General features: G+C 36.5%; 2 protein-coding genes across 2 annotated transcripts in view; one reads left to right on the forward strand and one right to left on the reverse strand.

Moving 5' to 3' along the window:
• Window positions 1-23037, forward strand: part of LOC113058260 (nucleoredoxin-like) — a 70252-nt gene that overhangs the window by 21642 nt on the left and 25573 nt on the right. The gene's annotated exons all lie outside the window — the stretch shown is intronic.
• LOC113058259 (leucine-rich repeat-containing protein 15-like) lies at window positions 14467-21081 on the reverse strand. The gene is made up of 4 exons (XM_026226015.1): window positions 20928-21081; window positions 17337-20654; window positions 17163-17234; window positions 14467-16666 (listed from the first exon to the last, which is right to left on the reverse strand). The coding sequence occupies exons 1-2, from the start codon at window positions 20996-20998 to the stop codon at window positions 19100-19102; spliced, it is 1626 nt and encodes a 541-aa protein (XP_026081800.1). The 5' UTR covers window positions 20999-21081; the 3' UTR covers window positions 14467-16666; window positions 17163-17234; window positions 17337-19099.

Genomic DNA, 23037 nt, shown 5'->3' on the forward strand with positions numbered 1-23037 from the left:
GAAAGTCCTATGAAGCCGATAATTTCCCCACTTCCACCTTGGCTCTTAAATCTCAGTTAGGTATTTGCATTTTCAATCTAAGAATGTCAACATGCATCACTCTAGGTTTCATGTCAATGGCACTAAACACCATTTGCTACTAATTGCTTTCATCATATGGGGAAGAGCGGCATGAACAGTCCTCAACACACTGGGTCATGACGGAAATCCATTCTTGTACTGCATTTTTATGTCTGTTTCTTTTGTGTGTCTTGTGAAGAACGATGTCTGAGGCTCTCATTCTCTGTTGTTGTTCCTGGGGGTCTGTGCCATTTGAAACATAAATACTTTTAAAGTTTAATGGTCTGCAGGGGTGAGTATCCAAGAGTGAGAACAGACACTTAAGTGTGGAGAGAGCCACTTAAAAGTTTACTACGCATGAGTGAGGAGAAAAGGGAAATGGGGGAGACCTGAAAACACACTTTGTGTTTTCTCGCTTACCCACTGATCAGTCTCCCAAGAGTGTCTCCTTTAGCATGGAAACAAAGGAGTTTAAGGTGGCCTCTTTGTCCCAGTGCTTTTTCCTATTTTCTAATCATTTCTTTCAAGTCTTCTTTTCTTTTCCTGTGTCTACCTTTTGCTGTTTTTCTCATTTTTATTTTCTATTCCCAATTCTTTTGCAGGAATTTTTATGAAAATTAATTTAAGTAATTAACCAGTCTAGTTCCCACTCTCCTGCTGGTCCAGCTTCATTCCAGAATGACAAGATGAATTAGCTTTCTTTCCTTGTAAAAACACTGGTATGATTATGATGACAACATGTATTTGCTATAAGTGGAAGGAGCTCAAGGCCTGTGAGATAATTGCATTCACAGATTGGAAGGATTTGCTTCTTAGTTGCTGTTCTCTGGTCTAGGGCCCTGTCCCAAATGTTGTCCTAAGACCTTGTGGTCCTCTGCTTATTGGTGACGTAATACCGCATAGACTGTCTGGTGGAAGTCTGCACCAATTTGGGTTCAGCAAAAAGCCTATAGTGACTGCACCCTGAGCACCCTTAAGAATCATAAAATGACACATGGGTTATGTTGAGGTCTTTACAGTGGCCACCGCAAGCCTGCTAAAAGGTATACATCATGTCTTTTACAACCTATCCTAGTAGCCAGAAACTCATAACTGAAACCAACTTTTCCAACACAAAGTCATCGCTTTACCACAATGGCCTAATCCCTGTGAAAGACAAGTTTCCTGGACTTTTATTAGACTGTTGAGAGTGCTCTGCTAGACTCTACTAACCCACCCTTCATTGCTGGAAGGTTTCCCGTCGCTCAGAGAAGTTGATGCTCTCTTATGCTTTGAATGCAGCTATGCAACCATTACACAATTTCTCAGGCTTGAACAATAGACCATCACGACCGGCCCCCATAATCCCCATTTCTTCTGTCTAATTCATTCACCACTAAACCCTAAAGGCCAGGCCCCCTGCAGTCCCATCAACTCCAGTGGATACCTGCATTTGTAACCAGCCGCAGTGACCTTAAATTTCACATTTTGGCTACTCCATTCTGTGCATTTGGCTGCATGTCAGGTTCAAAGTCAGGGGGAGGTGGATGAGTGACTTGAAGTGAAAATCTGGTGTGTGGAAACAATTATGTCTCCTTGCCAGTTTATTGATCCAAGCAGCATGCCATTTGGTTTGCAGGTTTGGGGGATGGACACAAGGATTGTTTGAGGGGAACTTTGGGCGGAATGCCAGTTGTATTCCATGTCAACTCTCGGTGGGGGAACCACACCATGTTTGACCAAGACTCGATGCATCCTGCTGGCATGCGTGCACATTATGCATGTTAACAATTTTTTTTACCTTCCATTCCTTCTATACCTTCCATTTTCCCAAGTTTTCAATGCACCTGCTACTGTTCTCTTAAACTTAACTTTTAAATATCATTCTTGAATGCTTTCTTATGCCTGATGTGTCCTGCATTAAAATTGGTTACTGTTTGACTGAGCACCCTGCAGAGTTTGCAAAAGAGTGTGGGAAGTGTGCGGTGTAATCTTAATGCACCTCAGACAGATGTGTTATTGAACAGAAGGAGTGTATCTTCAGTTGTGTGTGGATTACCTCTTGGGTTAAGCCTTTCTGTTTAACCACAGCCTTCAATGAACCGTGGGGGTCTGCGCTGTCTGAGCACTTTGACAGGTGTCAGGGATTAAACTTGCCTTCTGGACACAGGCAGATTGCTCTCTCACTTTTTTCCCACCACCCCAGTCAGGCTGTTTCCAGACTTCATTAAAAATGTAATTATTCACTCATTAAGTGACTCAGTTTATAAGTGTTATATTTGCTTTTTTTCTGTGAAAATGGAGAGTTGGCGGTGATAATTATAGATTAAGGCAAGGGGAAGGGGATATGGGAATTGGAGCGTTGAAGAAAGGTGTGGGATGCACTATTCTGATTGGCTGCTGGAATAGTTGGTTCACTGGTACACAGTGATGGTGGCCAGTTTATTGGGCTGAAAGATTGTCTTGTTCCCACTGTGGATGTTCCAATGTCATGACAACATTCTTATTGGTAGTACATTGAGTGCTGGACAGTGCTGAAGCTGGCATAACTGTCAATCAATAGGAGAGTGCTTTATGCTCTTTTCCACTAACTGGGAATAGGCTGTCCAGCAATCTAGCTTTTTGCCATCTAGTTTTGTTTTTAGTGGCAGTGTAGCCAAATTGCATCACTGTTTTGAAAACTTTGTGGTGAGGACATTATTGGCTTGACTTTAGTGGTTCCTGGTTCGAGACCAGCAGGTTTGAGTTGTCATTCACACTGCCAGGAAATATTTTACCTCACGTTACCAAGTCACTGAGCTGATTGGACGCTTGTAGGCATTTCTGGTTCTAGTTTCTGTTGTAACAGTTCTATATGTAATTCGGATATTATTCCATATTGACACTAATTTTTATCTTGCTAAAAATTAGGGCTGCCCTCGGATAAAGATTTTTCTAGTTGACTAGTAGTTTGTTCATTTTAAGCAATCAGTCGACTAATTGCATGTTTATGTAAGTAAACCATATAATTCACAATAATGAGCCTTTAATTTCCTATGTGCCTATGTGCCAGATTTGTAATGTATCTATCAGCCATTAACTATAACATAATTGGAGAGTTATGTTCCTATGAATAAGTTTTTCTCATCCTGATTTTGTCCCTTTTAAGATAAAATAAACTCATGATAAAGAGACATCCTCTGAAAAGGGATTCTATCTTATACAGTGCCTTTGCTCCTAACCCTTTGTTGCATTAGGTCGCTGGCGGTATAAACAAGTCTTAAAGGACTTGGTGCAGAGACCACACACTTTTCTGGTGTAAAAGTGTAGATTGTTTATGCTTACGTGCTGGTGAGGGTGTTCTTGTATTAATCTACATCAAACAAAGTCATTTACAACAGGCTGATCTGTTTACAGTGTAGGAGAGTGAGAGCCTTTCATCATAATTACATGCTATTGATTGCTTGCCGAGCTGACATTGGACTGCCTCAAAGAATGTGGTTGTCAAGAAAAAGAAAGAACTTGGGTACTCACAGTATTGTTTTCTTCTGGTTAGGAAGCGATGTGATGTTGGCCTGTGGGTATGTGATAAAATTGTAACCTGGCAAGTGGCAAGATAATTCTGGGTATTCAAAGCTTCGAATTGGAGATAAAGTATTACCATTTTATTAGGTTTCCCTAGCTTAAGCAAGTGTATTGTTCCTTGTCCTTCTGCTGTCAGGACGTACAATGGCCCACATCATCCGTCTAACAGAAACCAGAATCACTCAGACTTCATTGCAGGAATGCTGGTTATGACCAAAATAATTGTATTACAAATCCCCTGTCTTTCTCTTTGGCTATCTTATATTCTCCGATATAAAGCCACAGGGATGCTAAAAGGCCCAGGGAAGGAGCAGATCTCTACGGTAAGCTCCAAATGAATAGCTACGGTTTTAATTTGGAGAGGATCGTGTCTTGGCTTGGTGTCTGTTTGTGAAGGGTGGGGGAAAGAAGTCTTGGGTTATCTGAGTTCAGAACTAATCTCTCTTATGATAATCACAAACTCCCTGAAAATATGAACCGGGTCTCATATGGTTGTAATTTAGACAGAGAGAAAATGATTTTGCACTGCTGTACTGCTAGCTCACTTAGATACTTTACTTACATAAAAATGACTGTTTAAATAAATCTTAATGGCTGTAGTGGCTGAATTGGTTGTAGTGGGTTAAACGGCATGTTTTATGGTCGGACCAGTGCCTCTTGCTATCGCTATTCATGAAAGCACAAAGGGGGGGATTTACAGGGGATGACCGCTGTTAGCAAACATCCTGTCGAATTATCCCTGGAGACCAAAACCAAAAAAATTAAATATTAGCACATGAGACTGGTGTTCAGGTGAAGGAAATGGTGGAAGAACTGTTGACTTACAAAGAAAGCACAGCATGAATGAGCAGTGATGAACCCGATCCAGTGAGCTGTTTATGTGAGGGAAAGCTCAATCAGAGTTCATGAAGATCGAGCGAACATGTCTTCTGTACGTGCCTGCAATGGTCCTTTGTGAGTTTTGTTGTTAGGCTTGTGCAGTCAGCTGAGTTTCTCCGTTAAACTGCCAGGCCGTTTGCATTGTCTGTGAGCTCATTACAGGGATACACTGTGCTTTGTTTTGTAGTGAAGGCTTTTTCTTATTCTAGTAAACTTGGCAGATGGAAGCGAAACCCCTTAAGAGTCCCTTGTGAAGTCCGGTTTGAACTGAACCAGTCCAGATCAACCCATTAGCTGCTGCAACTGCATACAATGAAAAAGACCACCCAGAATCATTTCAGGGAACAATGTTGCACAAGTGAACATTGTACCGCTCAAAAAAAAAAAAAAATCCACATCCACATGCTTTTCAGCTGTCTTGTTGGCTGAGATAAAACCACATACAAGCCAGAGAGCAGAAGATGACAATTGGATGCCTGATGACGACAGTTGCTGGGCTGGCTGACTGGATGAACAAAATGAAACAGAATTGATATATTTGATAGATTTTAGGGCTGCCAAAGTTAATATGCTCATTTTTCACAATTGCGATACTTTCAGCAGTATCAAACATTAACTTTTTAAATTACTTGTCAATTATCATTAAATAAATTACTAATTATATTGATATATTGACAACCCAAATGTATCCGTGATATGTCCTAAATAAATGCATCTGGACTCAAGACTACTTGAAATGTAATCGTTCCTGCTTTTGTGTTGGTGCAACAGCAACCCCTTCCCCCTCTTACTCCAGCATGTCCCACAATCCCCTGGGAACAATATAAAGCCAGTCTTCATGTACGTACAGATGTCGGTTTCGCTTCTGTCTGACGGTGCATATGTATAGAAGGAAATGTTTCATCCCGTGGCTGCTCGTGTGCATTACGGTAAATGCCATTTTAAAAGCTTTTTGGGGGCAGTACACAGGAAATGGTTAGTTGACTCAATCCTGTTAGTGTGGAACAGCATTTAATTAGATCCGCTTGAAGCAGATGAGGCTGACACTTCTAGTTAAATAGGACCTGCATGTGATGTACACGATACAACATGTCTTTAGGTCTTCAGATTTAGGTATAAAACAATAAATGAGAAGCAGATCAGTTCTACTTTTGTGACTGTTCCGACTGGCTGTTAGTAAATGTTTACATTTTGATTAAAGATTTAAATCATAATAAATAATACAGTTGCATTTAGCGATTAAAGTAATACAGTAGTTCACCTAAAAAATGCCATTTAAGTTGAGTAAATGAGTAAATGAGTTTGTTTCTTTCATTGCAACAGATTTGGAGAAATTTAGCATTGCATCACTTCCTTACCGGTGAGTCCTCTGCAGTGAATGGGTGCCGTCAGAATGAGAGTCCAAACAGCTGTTAAAAATGTCCAAATAATCCACAAGTAATCCACATGGCTCTAGTGTGTTTATCATAAATTCATTTTTAAAATGTTTTTAACTTGGATTTTGATGTGAGAGGACAACAGGGGATGGAAGCATTATTATGGATTATGGTTTATAGACTCATATTTTGGCCAGAAGTGACAGTTTACTGTTAAAATTACTTGGTGATGCATTTGTTTCTTACAAACATGCAGCTTTTCCTTTTATAAGACCTTAATTGATGGACTGGGGTCGTGTGGAATACTTGTGGTTCATTGTGATGTTTTTATCAGCTGTCTGGAGTCTCATTCTGACGGCACCCATTCACTGCAGAGGATCCATTGATGAGCAAGTGATGTGATGCTAAATTTCTCCAAACCTGTTCTGGTAAAGAGACAAAATCTCCACATTTTGACCATAGTATTTTTAATTGATTCATTACAAATAATTATTTGCAAATGGGACTACACTTAGTGTTTTCTGTCTGGAGGTCACAGCCTCACTGATTCATCTTTCATCTCGCTGGTTTGTGAGGGCAGCAGTTTTGGCAAATTGAAGCATGTTTCTTGCTGATCCAACACTGCAATCTGGTGTTCTGCACCGTAACAAATTAAACATAACTGCCTTTCGTACTATCATTCCCCCAATCAAAAAGGGTTTCATTGTCTGGTCACAGTGTGGTTTAGCAGATTAAGATGTATGTGTGGAGAGGCAGGTGGCAGTGATTTGGTACTGTATGTGAATCAGAGCTTTAAACAACAGAGATTTCACTCTGGCAGTCAGACACCTTATCTTGTTTGTTTTGTGTGTGTTTTCACTATATATAATAATAGTATTTATTTACACTATAAATGTTATTTATTAATGATGCACCAACATTTTGGCAACCAGAAATGTTCACCAGAAAATGTATTTTCGGTTTCAGGGGGTATAAGTCATTGACGAAAACGGTGACTTTTAATTTGCACTTCTCAGATGTCGTGTTTGGACTCAAGTTTATCAATTTGAACTGATCTTTGTTATGATGAACTGTGAGCTTTTAGTCTGCTGCTTCAGTTCAGATGTGTGAACAAAACTTTACTAAAACATTATTTGTAATGGGCCTGCTTTTCAAAAATTTAAATCAATTTTTTTTTTTGCGTCTTTGTTTCACATCATTAGTAACAAAATGTGTATATTTCAACAACAAATTGAAGTAGAAACATTTTAATTAATAAATTAAAAACTTGTGTGCAATTTAAATGTCTATATACAACTTTTTATTTGAATGCTGATAATTACATATATTTATAAGTTATTAAAAACCACAAGCTAAATAAACTTAACCTTCAATTTCTGTAAAAAGATATTTTAGTGCATCAGAAGTATTTATAATTTAGAATACAAAAATAAGTTGTAGTTAAAAATTTAATTTTTTTATATATAATTTTATATATTTTTTTTTATATAAAAAAAAGCATTATTTTACTAATTTAAGTAGCCCTTATTCTTACATATACGGTATATACATTAAAAAAAAACTGTTTTCTACTCAGTTTTTCTTTTACCCCCCACTATGATAGTGTTCAATCAGAATAATAAGGGAAAACTGGATCATTTGAAGCTGGCAATTCCATGAATTTATGCCTTATTTTATACTTTTTTTTTATAAATCTTTTTCAATTGCTGCAGGCAATGCCCTCTTCCTCTCTATCTTTGTCTCTCTCTCTTTGTCTCTCTCTCAGCACACACACAGCATTTTTTATTGGCAGCATGGCTGCCTTGACATTCTCTGATTTGTTGGCAACGCCAGCTGCTGGCACTTCCCAAGTTAAAGGCTGTATGACAAGACCGAAGCCGCTTTGCTCGGTGGAGGGGCTGAAAAGCATTGGCTTTTGTGTCTGACTCTTTCTGATGGTTATTTATAAATTGTGTCAACCTGCAGTGCATTCCAGGCCTTCTCTGAAAGAGCTTTGCCGCACTGATGTGTGCTGCTTTTGTGCTTGACATGGTTCCTCGGGGGACTCCAGCTGTGAAACACATTTTTGTCCTGGAAGTGGATTATTAAAGGTCTGTCACAGTCGTACAGGGGTTAACGGTTGTTCGATTGCACCTCATATCCATTGCTTGTTTTTATTTCTTGTATTCCTGGGAAACAAATAACTTGTTTGGGGTGGAGCATGAGGCATTGCAGTGTTTATCTATGGTGTGTCCAGAACATTCGTTCTAAATTTTGATTGGCCATCTCAAAATGTAATGTTACGATTGACTTTCCCACAAATTAGAGGTGGGAGTTCAGTAAAAAAATCAAATAAATTAAAAAACCATAATACAACGTAATACAAAGCGCGTTGTTCCTGTTGTCAGGTCCAAGGACTCTCCTGTGTTCCGTATCTTATTTTGCTCCCCATGTGCTCCCCATTACCCAATTTCTTTCGTGTTTTGATTGTTTATCGATTTCAGGTGTGTCCCACTACATTCTATGTGTAAGCCCTGTGTTTCCTGTGTCCAGTATTGTTCATCTATCACCTGTGCTATTTGCAGGTTCCTTGGTTAAATGAAAGAACTGTTGTTTTTTTATTGTTTTTTTTTTATATAATAATTGCAACTTTGTCTAAACAGCTAGAGACATTTTCAGCTTCCTGAAATTTGTATGTATTATTGCAGTTTAACAAGGATCACTTGTGGTCATCTTGAATTGTGACCTTCAAACATGTCTACAGCAGAGGTTTTGGCAACGCAGGCAGAATTTCAGATCTACTTTTTATGTCTTAACACACATTTTGTGGGCCAAAAGCCACAGTATTCTTCACTCTCTCTCTCTCTTTTAACTTCCTCCCTTGTTTTGTTCTCTTTTTCATTCCTCTCTCCAGGGAGTCCTTTATCTCCAGCAGTGGAAAACATTAATCACACCTCTCTGATATGAGTTTAGGCCCAGTGTTACAGTTGCACCCTGTGCTGCTTAACTACTATACACACATCTTCCATGCAGATTAGGCACAGGAAAAAAGAACCTTATGTAAACAATTGGTGGGAGATCATGGTTTATGGATTAATCACATTTTACACAGTGCATAAGACATCATAAAACACTATGAAAGGGAAACGCACTGTAAAAGAGTTATGTTAGAGCATTCAGATAATAGTTGGCTTGTAGTTTTTGGTATCTGCTCTCATGGAAGGAATTCTGGAACCAAGTTGGACCGGAGCATGCGGCGCTCCCCTTCCTTCCTGTCTTAATAGTGTACCACTCAACAAGGTTCACAGAGCAAATACACAATGCCTGAAGGAACAAGGAGGCAAAACAATTGAGCTTGTTTATCCGTGCCTATTTGCTCACATTAAAAGAACTGGTACTCGGCCACACCACTTCAAGGAAACTACTTCCAATCCACTTCAGAAGGATAATAAACACACCAAATGCTGACCTCTTTTGCTCAACCACACCACATGATTCATTCTTTCCATTTTCCCATTACTTTTTCAGGTCACTGGTTCAGATTTCTCATGAGAATTCCCCCGATTACAGATATACATCCATTCTTAAAAAGTAAAGGATCTATTCCATCTGTGGTTTCGTGAAGAACCTTTAACATCCTAAAAACGTCTCCAGTGCTTCACATGATTAAAGTGTTTTAGAGAAAAAAAGTTAATAGTTAATTAATTAGTTAATTATAATAAATAGATAATAAATAAAACGAACATATAGAAACTATACACATTTTTTAATTCCATTTTTTTTTTCTGTTTATTGCTATTAATCTAATCATTATTATTAGAAATTATCTCTGCTGCCCTTACATGTCAGTTACTACATTTGTCCATGTGACAGCTTTCACGCAGAGGTTATGTCAGCTATCCAGATATATTGGGGCACTCTGACAAACACAACTCCATCAAGCACTGCTTTTCTACTGAACTGCTCTATATTGTTGAGTTGAGAGCAAAGGTGATTTATAGGGAAAAGGGCCAGTAAGTCAACTTTAGTACTCAAGAGGAAACTTAAAGGGTAACTTTGGCTCTCCCAGCCGTGAAAGCAAGGGGAAAAAAGCCCCTGTTGTGAGTATCTCATTTCACATGGCCATTGGCTATAAAAGCTACAGAGCAGGTTTGTTTAACGGCACCTTCTACCCATTAGAATGGAGTTTAAATTCAGCAACAGAAAAGAGAATGTTTTTTTGTGAGTCCCTATTAATAAGCTTTTTTAAAAATGTTTGTCAGTAAGTCTGTCCCAATTTAATAAATGTGAATATTACTATAATTAAATAGTTTAGATGGGTTAAAATACTACTTGTTCTTTTCTTTTTGGTTTTGTTTTGTTGTTTGGACTTGGTTTTGTTTTGGTTGGTTGGTGTTTTGTTTTAGTTTGTTTTTGTTTTGGGTTGTGTTGAGTTTGTGTTGTTTCAGTTATTTATTTTTTTGGTTTAAGTTCTTGTTTTGTTTTTGTTTTGTTTTGGGTTGGTGTTTTGTTTTTGTGTCTCTTTTGTGTTTGTTTAAAGCAATGTTGTTAATCTTTAGTCTTACATTTTTAAATTATTATTATTATTAAAGGGCCCTATGATTTCTGCGATGCAGGAAACGCGGACAGAATTGCGGAATCCAGTCATATAAATGGAATTCACAGTTTAACGCGGAATGTCATGGAATTTTTTTAATTGAATGAAATGAATTAATAAAAAGTAGGTAATTACATTTAAATCAAATCACGATATGGACTAGTATCTGTAAATATTAAACTGGAAAAGTTAAATATGAATCCAGCATGTTCCGTGTGTCTCTTTTAATGAGTGGTGCAGAAGCGCGGTTTCGTCTATTACACACACAGAAGCACGCATGACACTCGCAGTGATTTCACCGTCTGCTGTCCCTCTAAATAAGGACATGAACACATGAGGAACATCTCCAGAACTGCTCTGAAAGTGACTTCATGAGCATTTGACCGTTTGATTTGAGTAAAACTAGCGTCAAATCACATACACAGAACTGTAGAGGTATTCACGGCAACCCATCAAAATAAAAGTCTGGTTTAGGTAAAGGACAAGTATTTGTCAGAAGTGTATTAACTGTTGTTCAGCAGAATGTACATAGCCTATTTCTACTAAGCCTATTTCTACTAAAAAGAAACAAACATTATTTTTAAGGAATAATCACACAACATTTCTTCCCTGTTTTTATTTTAATAGTAAATCCCCTTTGTTTACCAATTTAATTAATTAGAGATGCTTTATTAATATTAATATAACATTTAATTTAACCATTAAAAAAGAGTTGCGAAAAATTTAAACGGAAAAAAAACAGAATCCAGAAAAATTTAAATGGAAAAAACGGAATTTGGAAAAAAACTTATTTCATAGGGACATATTATTATTATTTATAATATGTATTAAAATGTGTTATTAATAATTTAACTATATTTTTTCATTTTACGATATAATTTGTAATCACAATTAGCCAAATCAACCACACTTTCATGATTGTAATGGCCCTAAAGTGCTTGGTCTCCCTGGGCGTCCCTCTGCTGCTGACCTCTGACCCCTGCTGTAGGTGACGAGATGTCCATCACGCTGAGAGCCCGTCTTCACCATGCAACGCTGCACTTGATCTCCTCCCTTTTCAAGCACATTTCAGTGCTGCTCATGTTTCCTTGATGAAGACTATTTGCTTCAACAGTAGATCTTCTTACAGCTGAGTGCAGAACAGAGCGGCTGATCTTTAAAGGCTGCTGTTTATTTAAAGATGCCTTCAGTTACATACTCACCAGGTACTCGTGGGTCACCGGAGTGCAGGGGTTCAATGGAGGTGACTGGTGTGTATGTTTCAAGGTCAGACCATCCCTTCGACCACTTTTTTAGCAATGACCTTTGACCACTCCCCCATCACTGCCCACTGTGTCTTCCAGCCAACAGCTGCCCCGTGTGCCGAAGTGACCCTGAAAGTCTGACTCTCAGCTGTCTACATCCTTCTTATAACACATGTTGAACACTTCGCTCCTTTATATACCAACTGATGCTCGTAAATCTCTCTGAGTGACGTTTAGCATTGCTTTGGTACTTTTTAAGCATTGCTTACCCAACGCAGACGTCCGTTTGCATGTGGCATCCTGAGCAGAGTCAAAACTAGGTCAAGAGGTTGAGGGGTTTAATGATTTGGAAATTCAGTGTGCTGTAAGCCAATAACCCTATGAAAGTTGTCGGTATAATCAGATCTGAAAATGCCCAGCCCCTGCTTGTCTGATGTAACAGCATTTAATGCTATTCTGGGATCGGTGAGCGAAAGCACATTGGCGTGTTTGTACGCATTAAATAAGACAAAGTCTGGTCAGAATCAGCAGTTACCCTGCAGCTGCAGAAAACAGATGTGCTTTCTAATGAGCAAAAGAAGAGAAGAGGAAATGGGTTAATAGACCGATATAAAATGTCACATTGAAATCCAGTGTTCCTACATGCCACAGTCACACGGTTACCATCCCTGGTCTCATTAAAAGCATAAACGATTCATCGTCTTACATTATAAAGATGTAGCCTAGTTTATGACATTGTCAGAAATATGATGTGTGAAACACTTAATTCATCCGTCAGTAGCATTTGTCGAAGTATAATGTTGCTGTAGTTTCCTCTGAAGTAGCACTTGGAGGCAAAGGTTTGGAGTTGTCCTGCTGTCAGGCTTCTATGGTAGCTTTATGAAGCTGTGCAGCCCACCGAACAACTCCAGAGATTTACAATGCCCTGGGGAGTCTGAGAGAGCCCATATGCTGAAGATGTTCAGCTTTAGTGAATTTAGGGAGGAACCTAAAAATAAAACTGTCTCTTTAAGATGGATGGGTGTTTGGGTTTCCTCAAGAACTATGTGCTACTATGTGGAGATGGGTCAGTGACATGACACCCAATTATTATAATTAATTTTACAATTTTCCTAAATTGATGCTTTGATTTAGAAAGGAAGTATTCAGTACAGTCAAAAAAAAAAAAAAAAGAAAATTTCAATTTCCAATGATTGATGATATATTAACTTATTATATTATACAAAATATGTTAACATGGAAAACAGGTATAAATAAATAAACATTTTTATGATGTACATATTATTATCTTTTGTCTTAAATTTGTATATTTCTGTAAAAAAAAAAAAAAAACTTTTTAACATTGATTTTTTTTAATTAAAAGTAAAGTATAAACGTATTTTTTTTTAAATTAAGGAATTTTTTTATGTATTTTTTTTTTAAATTAAGGAATTTTTTTATGTATTTTTTTTACATTACATTTTTATAATCATTAAATTAAAAATGTTATTAAATAGTTTCAAAACCAACATGAACACAAAGTACATTTTTAAGAACTTTCAAACTAGATTTTTACTTTTATTTTGAATGCCAACAATATGACGCTTTTCTGCCAAGTGTCATTTACCACTTCCTGTATGTCATTTTTGGAAGTAGCTTGTTCTCTTGGAAGTTTCCTGACATGGGAACCCATACGTTTTTGTTTCTTGTTTAAGACGTAAGATCCACATGCCATCTACGCCACAATGGGTTGCTGTCGGATCAGCCCCAGTACCCCAAATCAGTGTCAATAGCTCTTGCGGTCGTAATTTCCTAATGCCCATCAGGCGGTCCGAGTGGCTCTGTGGCAGGATATTAGACCTGATGTTTTCACTGAGTGATCGCATTGAGGGCAGCTGATGAGAATTCTTTGTGGTGCAGCAATGCTTAAGTGCATAATCACTGCCTCTCTCATTCTTTCCCTTTCTCTGTTCTTCCTCCCAGTGTGACTGAGTGGGTGTTCAATGATAGTTCAGGATGGGGTGACAAAAGGAGGGAAAGGAATGAATGATCCCACCCCCTCATAAACCTCTTCTGCGAAGCTTCTAGATTCCTTGGTTCTTAAAGGGGATGAACATGTAGGAGGCTTAAGCTCTTGTTTCTGTGGGTCTTTGCCACCCACCTCATCATAAAGTATTGCCTTTCCTTTTCTGCAGAGTTGTGATGTGAATCACTGTTGGCAAGAAGCAGTAGCTATGAAAAATGTTCTCTGAGTGGACCTCTCCTCGCCATGAGAGGGGGTTATTGTGATGCAGACCGCTGTGCTCTGTGCCTCAGCCTGGTCTGGTTGGTGCTGTGCCAGTTTACCCTACCAGAAGATGTTCAGGGCTCAAAGTGCCCAAAGGAAGGGCCACTGCTGACACTGCATTGTTTCCTCACAGTCCATTTGAGTAAGCACCAAAGTTCATGTGAAAACTGGAGAATGGTCATGTGGACTCCAGGATATTTCTCAATTGGTATGAAAACAATCTGTCCTGGTTTACACAAGTGAACCGCTACTGATGACTGTACTTGCATTCTCTGCATCTTTAACATCCATAGCAGGATGATAAAAGTGCTCAATTGCAAACGGTTTCAGTTCCAAACCAGTTCTGACATCTACAGTATGGGATAATTTACATTCAGCCACTGATCGCAGATTAAACTCCAGACAGCGTGATCTGGATCTTGTATTATCTCTTTATAACTCTGTTTATTCTGCGATATCATTAGCCCAATTATTACATGGGATACCTGATAGGTAGATAGATAAATAAATGGATATGAAATATTGAGTTGAAATATTTTATTAGCTGAAAACTCAAAACCTCCACGAGAAAAAGCATTCCTTTCAAGTGGCTTTGAGCCTAAACAAATTAACAAGTTCAAACAAGACAAACATTTTATGGGATAATGTACAGTCATACCCCTTATTACAAAGCTTTCCACCAAATAAATAATTAAGTTGCGATTAAAATAGTTATTGAGTTAAAATGGTTTTCAAATCTTACCTTTTTATGCTTTAATCCATTATTGGGGGATAACGGATTTCAGAATGTTGAGACTGACCAATCAGAATCGAGCATTTCAAAGAGCTGTGTAATAGCATGATTTATTGCTCCATAGTGTTTGTGATATACACTAAGATCAAAATAAATATCATTAATTATTATAATAAAGTATTTTTAGCATAATATTTAAGTATTTTTTTAATTGTTACATGGCTATATACTACAGTGTACACATTATGTAAAGATTACTATTTAAAATATTTTGACAATTTTCAGAGTAATCATAGAGCCATCAGAAATGTGATAATAAATATACTTAAAAATATATATAATAAAAAAACTTAAAAAAAAAACTTAATACAGTCATATTCAAACTTTAAATTCACATTCTAACTTTGATAAAATATGATTTCTTTTACCATGCATAGCAGATTTTGTATTTGTTGTTGCTTAAACAAGCATGTTTGTAATGCAGTCCTCATTGCAGTGTTTTGAATAATGACTCTTAGTTGCCAATACTTTGCCTGAGTGTAAGAACAGCCCCAATTCTGTGCATGTTCCTACCAAAAGTTAGCAAGCAGTTCAGTGCTAGAGCTTTGATTATTTCTGGGCCTGGTAAAGGCACAAGGGATGGAAAGCACCTCCACACCACTTTGACTTCTAACCCTGTTCCTCAGAGGCCCAGTAGCAAATGGGATTTGTCATAGACAATGCTGCGGATCATGTAAAGCCTGGCATTTTACGCTCCTACAATCCCCTGCTTTTAGCCAGTAAAATCTTGCACTAAAGACCCCTGCCATAGAGAGCGCAAGTCAGGATTAATCCTGCTTTCAGAATATAGCTTTTGTACGGCCAGGGCTAAAGCTGGAGGAAGACCCCGCACTCTTTAAAAAAATAAATAAATTATTGTCTCCATCTGTGTCACTTTTTCCCCTCAGTCTCTTTTTTTTGTTTCCCTCTTCTAAACTCTCTTGTGATACTGTGGCACCTGTTTTCCTCACTAAATCATTAATTTATCACTGAATTATTACCCGGGATCCCACAATGTGCCTGCCACTCTATGACTTGTCCTGACTGGGAAGTTTTCCATGGCAACCAAACCCCTCTATCCAAAAGCAATTTAGCCGGCCAGGCACGTGCAGAGGGGTGGGGGTGGGGGGTTGGTGGTTCAAGCCCCTGCCCTTTTTCAAAATTATTAAAAAGAGCCCCTCTCAGACAAATATCAATGATATTGTGGTCAATAAAACAAAATGCATTTAAATGATAATTAACATGACATTGTGTACAGAACAGTAGTTAATCACTCAGAAGTCTGTAAATCCCTGTTATGTTCTGTTTTTACAGCCTGCACTGAAATGTTTCATTCATCCAATTGAAAAGGTTTAGGGTAATGATTCACATCTATATTTTTTAACTTGATCCAATGAAAAATAAATTATATATATAAAACCTTGGCAAAGAATATTTTTCTTGTTGAAGAAAATCAATCAATTGAAGTTATATTTTGGATCGAAACAAAAAAAAATTGATTTAATCAAAACAAAAGTTCTCATTTAAGAAATGTATTTTTATAGTTTTCATATTCGACATAGAAAATACTGTTTAGGGCAAGTTATCTATTTTTCATTGGCTCAAATTTAACAAACTAACATAAAAACAGTTAATCTCACTTGCAACAAACGGCATCAAAACGATATGGTTTTATTCCACTCTGAGTTCACAATATTGGCAGCACTGAATTTTAGGTGCTAATTCACCTTTTCCGAGGTCGAATATTACGTGCTGAATAAAATACAAAAAGCTTTTCAAACACTTCGTCCAAGTGCAGGGCATAAATCAGTCTGAAAAAATGGACAATAAAGGCCTGAGATCAGTCGGTTCATACAAAGTTTTCTTCCAGGATTCCCACTCTAGATGGGTTAGATGTGGACTTGGTCAACGCTGAGGATTCTTCCTGGAGTCTGATTTGTCAGCTTCATCCTAACAGAGGGAGAAACACATTGATAAAGACATTATTAAGTCAGTTAATGCTGTTGTCAAATACTCAAGATCATATGCTGCATTCACACTATGTTCTACTTAAAGCTGTTCATGTCCTTGGGAACACTATCAACGCCTATATTAATCTGGAGCAGTCAGGTGCAGTCATGCCAGATTACAGTAATAGTTCTACAAGGAGATGAATGCTTTTTCCATGTTGGTATCTTGTAATTATGACAAATACAACATGGGATAAATGCTCTTAGACATACCTGGTTTACTGTAAAAATGGTTGGTGATGAACTTAAGAACTTTACTTGTGTGCATTTTGAGACACAACAATGGCACTGACATATTTTAAGATGTGTCAGTACAAGATATTTTCAGTTTAGACAGCTTGAACATGCATTTTAGTCTGAGACTGGCCTGTGAATTTGGGAGATACTGTTAATATAAGGTTAGCAGTGCTCTCTTTTCACATTTATGAGGGCCATACTTAGTCTTCTGAAGCATCTCTTCAATTTCTTCTTCCTTCCCAAACAAGATGGTCGTTATTTGGGGTCTGAATCTAGATAGAACAGAATTGTATTAATCTGTTTTTGTATTTATAAGGTTAATTAATTTACTATTTCATGTCTATTAAACGTGGTCGTTAAATTTTTGCACTCACCATATTAGCGCAACCATCGTCTCTCCTCCGCTGCAATTGCAGCTGCTATGAGAAAAATTAACTTAAAAGGTACACTCCTCATAAACATTGAGGGAAAAAGAAAATGGAAAATACAAAAATAATCCCAGTGGATCTCGCTGGTGCAGGGTTCAAGCGTGGTTTTGTCCACTGCAGGCGTGTGAGAAAACTTAATAGCCAACGGATGAGAAATGTCCCATTGTTTAAAAAAACAACAATTTTTGCCGATCACAAACAGTCTCTTGAGGACAAGAAAGAGCGATAAAAGGTAAATGGTGAAAAATAACATTCAACAGTTGAGCTCGTAGTGAAAAATATTTATATTTATCAATGTTTTGAGCTAAAAAAAAATAGCCTATTACTTGAAAAATAAAACTAATAATGGTCAATTAAATCGAAAAAAGTTATTAATTGGATGAAGTATTGCTTGAAAAACTTTTTTCAGTGTATCTGTCAATTTAAGGCATTGCTAAGGTTGCGTGCATTACAATCTATGGTTTCGCTTTACCAACTGATATTGAACATTCTGTTCGGAAACCTTCTTTCAGTGTCTATGGGTGGCCGGAAAGAAAAAAATAAACTAAACAATATTTTTTTCATCAATAATCAAATCTAGTGTGTCGATTTTAATTATTTTAGAATATTAAATAATTCATCATTGCCTGTTTTTGTCATGAGAAATGGAGTGTTCATTTTCCGTTCTTATTCATAAATCTTTTGAAAATTACATGGACCGACGAGTTTACATTTGTGGAGCGATCTGGATCTGCGGTTTGCCTAATTTTATAAATCAAATTACATCGCTGAAAAAAATGGATGCTAAATGACTACAAAAGCACAATAATGGGGATCAGTATTCAGTTCACTTATATTTTTGTATAGTACAACATTTACTATTTCATGAAACGATCAATGTTAATGAAGCCTAAGTGCCACCTACAGGCATATTATGTTAAATGTAGGCTGGCGAAATGGTAACGTGAAAATACTTTTATTATATAATTGTATTATATGACCATTTTTGATAATTATGCAGCTTTAAAGTCTTATGCTCATCAAGCCTTTATTTATTTGAACAAAAAAATACAGAAACTGTATTTAAAAGAATACTTAAATTGTACTCATGTATAATAATTTATTGTTGATCGAAGCTGAATTTTCAGCATCATTACTCAAGTCTTCAGTGTCACATGATCCTTCAGAAATCATTCTAATATGCTGATTTATTGTGAACGTTGGAACGAGTTTTGCTGCTTTATTTATTTATATATATTTTTTTTTAACCCGCTATACTTTTTATGGTTCATTGATATATGAAAAGTTGAAAATAACAGCTTTTATTCAAAATAGAGATTTTTTCTTACAATATAAGTCTTTACAATCACTGTTTCTATCAATTTAACAACTCCTTGCTGAATAAAAACAAATTTCTTTCAAAAAACTAATTCTGACCTCAAGCTTTTGAAACGGTTGTGTATATTGTTCCAAAAGTTTTATATTTTAAATAGTTTGTTCTTTTTTAAAAACTTTATATTTATCAAAGAATCCTGAAAAACAAAAAGTGTCACAAGTTGATAATATGTCCGCATTGCATAAGATGCATTTTAAAGTATACTAAAATTGTGATCAAATAAATTCAAGCTTGATGACCATAAGTGACTTTTTATAAAAAAATTATATTAAATAGTAATGTATTCTGACTTTTGACCTATAATTTTTTTTTTTTAGATTGGCCACATTTAATATTAGCGCCCCTGCCCCTGAGGAACTGGTGCTGCGGTGGTTGTCTGTGTTGTTGTTGTTGGAGTAGGTGTGCTTGTCGTCTGGAAAGCAGTAGTTGTTGTAGGCGCTGCTGTTGTCGAGGTTAACTTTGTGGTTGAAGCAGTTGTGGTGTGCAGCGTGGTCATGGGAGCAGTACTTGTGAGGAGAGGGATGGTACTTGGTGAAGGTGTGAGGCATATTAATTGTTCTTCTGTTAAAGAGAGGATTAATTGATTTAGCAGATTTGTTGGAAACTCGCAAACTTCTGGAGTTTTTGATTTAATCTTGAGCTTGTTGTTCTTCATCCATTCATAGAATGGCAACAGGTCACAGTCGCACTTCCATGGGTTCTTGTCCAGGTAAAGTTTACTGAGCTTTGGAACAGCATCAAAAACATCACCAGGGAGGCTTTGTAGTTTATTATTTTCCAGTCTGAGCGTTTTAAGGGACTCAAGTTTTTTAAAGTCCTCTTGTTTTAATGACTCCATATTGTTATCTTGAAGATTCAGATCAGTCAATTTCTCAAGACCTTCAAAAAGGTCTAGAGATATAATTGAAATCTGGTTTGAGGAAAGGTCTAACTTCTTTAGATTCTTAAGTGGACTGAAAACTGCAGTTGGTAAGTGAGTGAGATTGTTATGGCTTAGACTTAATTCAGTCATTCTGAGCATTTCTCCAAAAAGAGTATTGGGAAGACTGCTGAATTGATTGTTGTCCAGAGTTAGAGTCTTTAATGATGAGAAACCAACAAATAGATCTTGCTGCAGTTCTGTTAAAAGATTATTGTCCAAAAAGAGTTTTGATAAATTACTTTTGTGTGGAAATAAATTTGGCTGTATAAAGGAGATTTGGTTGCGTTGCAAGGCTATCTCTTGCAAATCAGGGAGATTATCAAAAATCCCATCAGGTAGAGCAGTCAACTGGTTGTCATAAAGCCTCAAAATTTGCAGTCTCTTCAGATTGGAAAAAAGAGATGTCGATACGGATCTAAGGTTGTTTTTTGCAAGATGGAGAATCAAGAGACTCTCTAAATTGTCAAATGTCCCGTCCTCAATGAAACTGATCTCATTCATATGTAGATATAATTCCTGAAGCTTTTTTAAATCATCAAATAACCCTTTATCAAGGCTCTGTATTTTGTTTCTTTTTAAAACAAGTTTTTGAAGATTGTTGAGATCCTTAAAAACACCCACAGGTAATGCTGTCACGTTTGTGCCAGATATCTCAATGGTCGTGATATCAGGCAACCCCTCAAAGGCTCCAACCTCTACAGAGTGAGTTGAAGTACCAAGAAATTCGATTTTCTTTATTTGAGGGTTTTTAGAAAAAACTCCTTTTGATATCACAGGAATCTGACTGTGTACAAAAAATATTTCTTTGACTCCATCTTTTAGTTTTTCAGGGATTGCTGTCATGGATTTGTCATACACATCTAAGGTTCTGCAGTATAGATCTTCTTCACATAGATCTACTGTGCAGCTCCAGTGTAAGTGCACAAGTATGTAAATGAATACTAGTGCCATTTTTAAATCCATATGCCTGTTTAGGAATTAAACCATAAAATCAAATTCTCATGACTTACGAATATTAAAAGACTTGAATAAATAATGATAAAGAACATAAAAAATGTCTTTATATCTTGTGCAGACTACGTTGTGCAAGCAATTGTATTTACACAAAATCAAAATTATTTTTATAAATTGATCATTTATGAATAATGAACAAAAATAAAATAATAGTGAGCTTGACAGAATTTTTAACAAGCAGTTTTTTTCATTTATAGTCTCATTAAATGTAAGTAATTACTCTTACCTGCTCATTTCAGGGGCAGTTGAATAATTCAGAATGATGTTCATAAAAGCAGTTATAAGTTCGTAATGCATCACTCTTATCTGCACATATTAAGTGTTTACTGCGTGTGAGTAAGGCAGAAGAAAGGGTGTGGACAGTTTGCTTTCTGTTTGAAGAGATAAAAAAACTGCTAACTCACTTTCAAAAATTTTCACTAACTACTCAGAATTAATTGGTACACTAAATTAATTATTATATTGTCAGTGCAGACAGACTGGAAAATAATATAAGTCAAACAGATGTAGTAGTGTAGCAGATATATAAAAAACATAGAATAAGCATTAAAAATACTAGGCAATTAAATCAAGAGAACAAATTGACTAGCAAACCAAGTTGTAACACCGTGATGGTTCATTGTTTTTATTTAATATAGAAAGTTTTGCTATAAAATGGTTTTGCTATGAAGATAAAACATTTAATACAGAACTGCAGAAAGCGTATGACCATTGACAGTGTCAAGAAAGGAAAATACAGTACATTTCTTCATATGTGACCACATTCATGAGGCTATGATCATCAAATGGATCTAATTAGCAATAATCGTCATTTTATTAATTTATTTCTGTTTATTTGACAATGTATATCATTATACATCAAGAAATGAGAAAGAAAGAAAAAGAAAATACCCATAACAAACATTCATTAAATGTTTTTTGCCAAGTAAAGTTAATAAAATTAATTTGCCAAATAAAGAACGTTCTCCATAAATCCACTGAAGACTGTTAAAAGAGGAATTAAAAAATTAAATTTATAATTATATTTATAACATATTAGTAGCAATAGTCATTTTTGATAACTATGTTTGTTTATGGTTTTCTTTGACAGTCCAAGTCTTGATTCCTCGCTTATTATTTTGGTTGGGTGAAGTCTGTAGGTTTCGTGTAAGCTTGTGTACTTTCTGATAAAATATCAACCGTTGTTGAAGTTGCTGTTTGGCTGACCATGATGTCATCTTCCTTCAGCTCTCTTATATTTCTACCATTCAGGTCTGGAGGAGTATAGCATATCAGAGAAGAAAGGTGCTTTACTTTCTCTGGTTACTGTCCATGCCAATCCTCAAAAGGTATTATGTCATGGTCAGACTTCCAGAGATTTTGATCAACTGTAATATTATCAACTAAAGACAGAGTTAGGGATATGCCGGTATCAAATTTTCCTGTTGTGATTAATGGTCATAATACAGTATAACAGGTTTAATAATATTTTTTATTTTAACAACTTAATGGAAATGCTTAAAATGAATGAATGTTCAGAATGATTTTTCATTGGCAGCTTATGTTAACTAATGAATTAACTAATGTTAACTAATGACGCCCTAATAACAATAAAGAATCAAAACGCTTTCAAACAGTATCTGAAGCATGTTGTGGTCCAGATTAAAATGAAATAAAAAAAAAGTTTGAAAAAAAAGGCCTATTTAGTCTAAATATTAAAATATTTGGCACTGTGATGAACATCATAGCAAATCCATAAAATCTGAATGGCTATTCAAAATTATTTAAATATTTTTTTGAATATTTTTTACTTCTATGAGTCTGAGTTCTATGTTTTGGACTTTCTGCGCAAGAGCGCCCTCCAGCTTCATGTATGAATGAAACATGCACTGTATGAGAGTGTTGAGTGCTCCTGAGTCACATCACCTCATTTTGAATACGGATCTAACATCTGTTTGACGTTAGATGGAGCGGAATTTCCTTATATGGGTCCTAAGGGCACTTCTCCCGGAAGAGCACGCGCTCCTGTATAGCTGGGCACTGAGAGCACAACAGACATTCACTGATCAGAGCGAGAGCGTCGCGAAATGTCACAAAAGACATGTTTTTGGATGCAGGGCAAGACAACCCTGCACAGATTACCAAAAGAGAAACAGCATTAAGGGACCAGTGGATGGAGTTTATTTTTACAGAGCATCAACGGAGTTGTGCAAGTGTTTTTGTTTGTTCCCTGCATTTCGAAGATGCTTGTTTTACAAACAAGGCCCAGTTTGACGACGGATTTGCACATCGTTTATTTCTTGAGGATAAAAACTATTCATACTTTTAACTATTATTATTACAGTATTTATTTTAAA

This window comes from Carassius auratus, chromosome 40 (assembly GCF_003368295.1).
Source record: "Carassius auratus strain Wakin chromosome 40, ASM336829v1, whole genome shotgun sequence".
In the NCBI taxonomy this organism is placed as follows: Eukaryota; Metazoa; Chordata; class Actinopteri; order Cypriniformes; family Cyprinidae; genus Carassius; species Carassius auratus.

Excerpts from the sequence above, each read along its gene's own strand:
- LOC113058259 (XM_026226015.1), bottom strand. The coding sequence starts at position 20,998 with ATGCATTACGAACTTATAACTGCTTTTATGAACATCATTCTGAATTAT. Across the intron at positions 20,655-20,927 it reads ACTGCCCCTGAAATGAGCAG|GCATATGGATTTAAAAATGG; the intron begins GTAAGAGTAATT and ends ATTCCTAAACAG.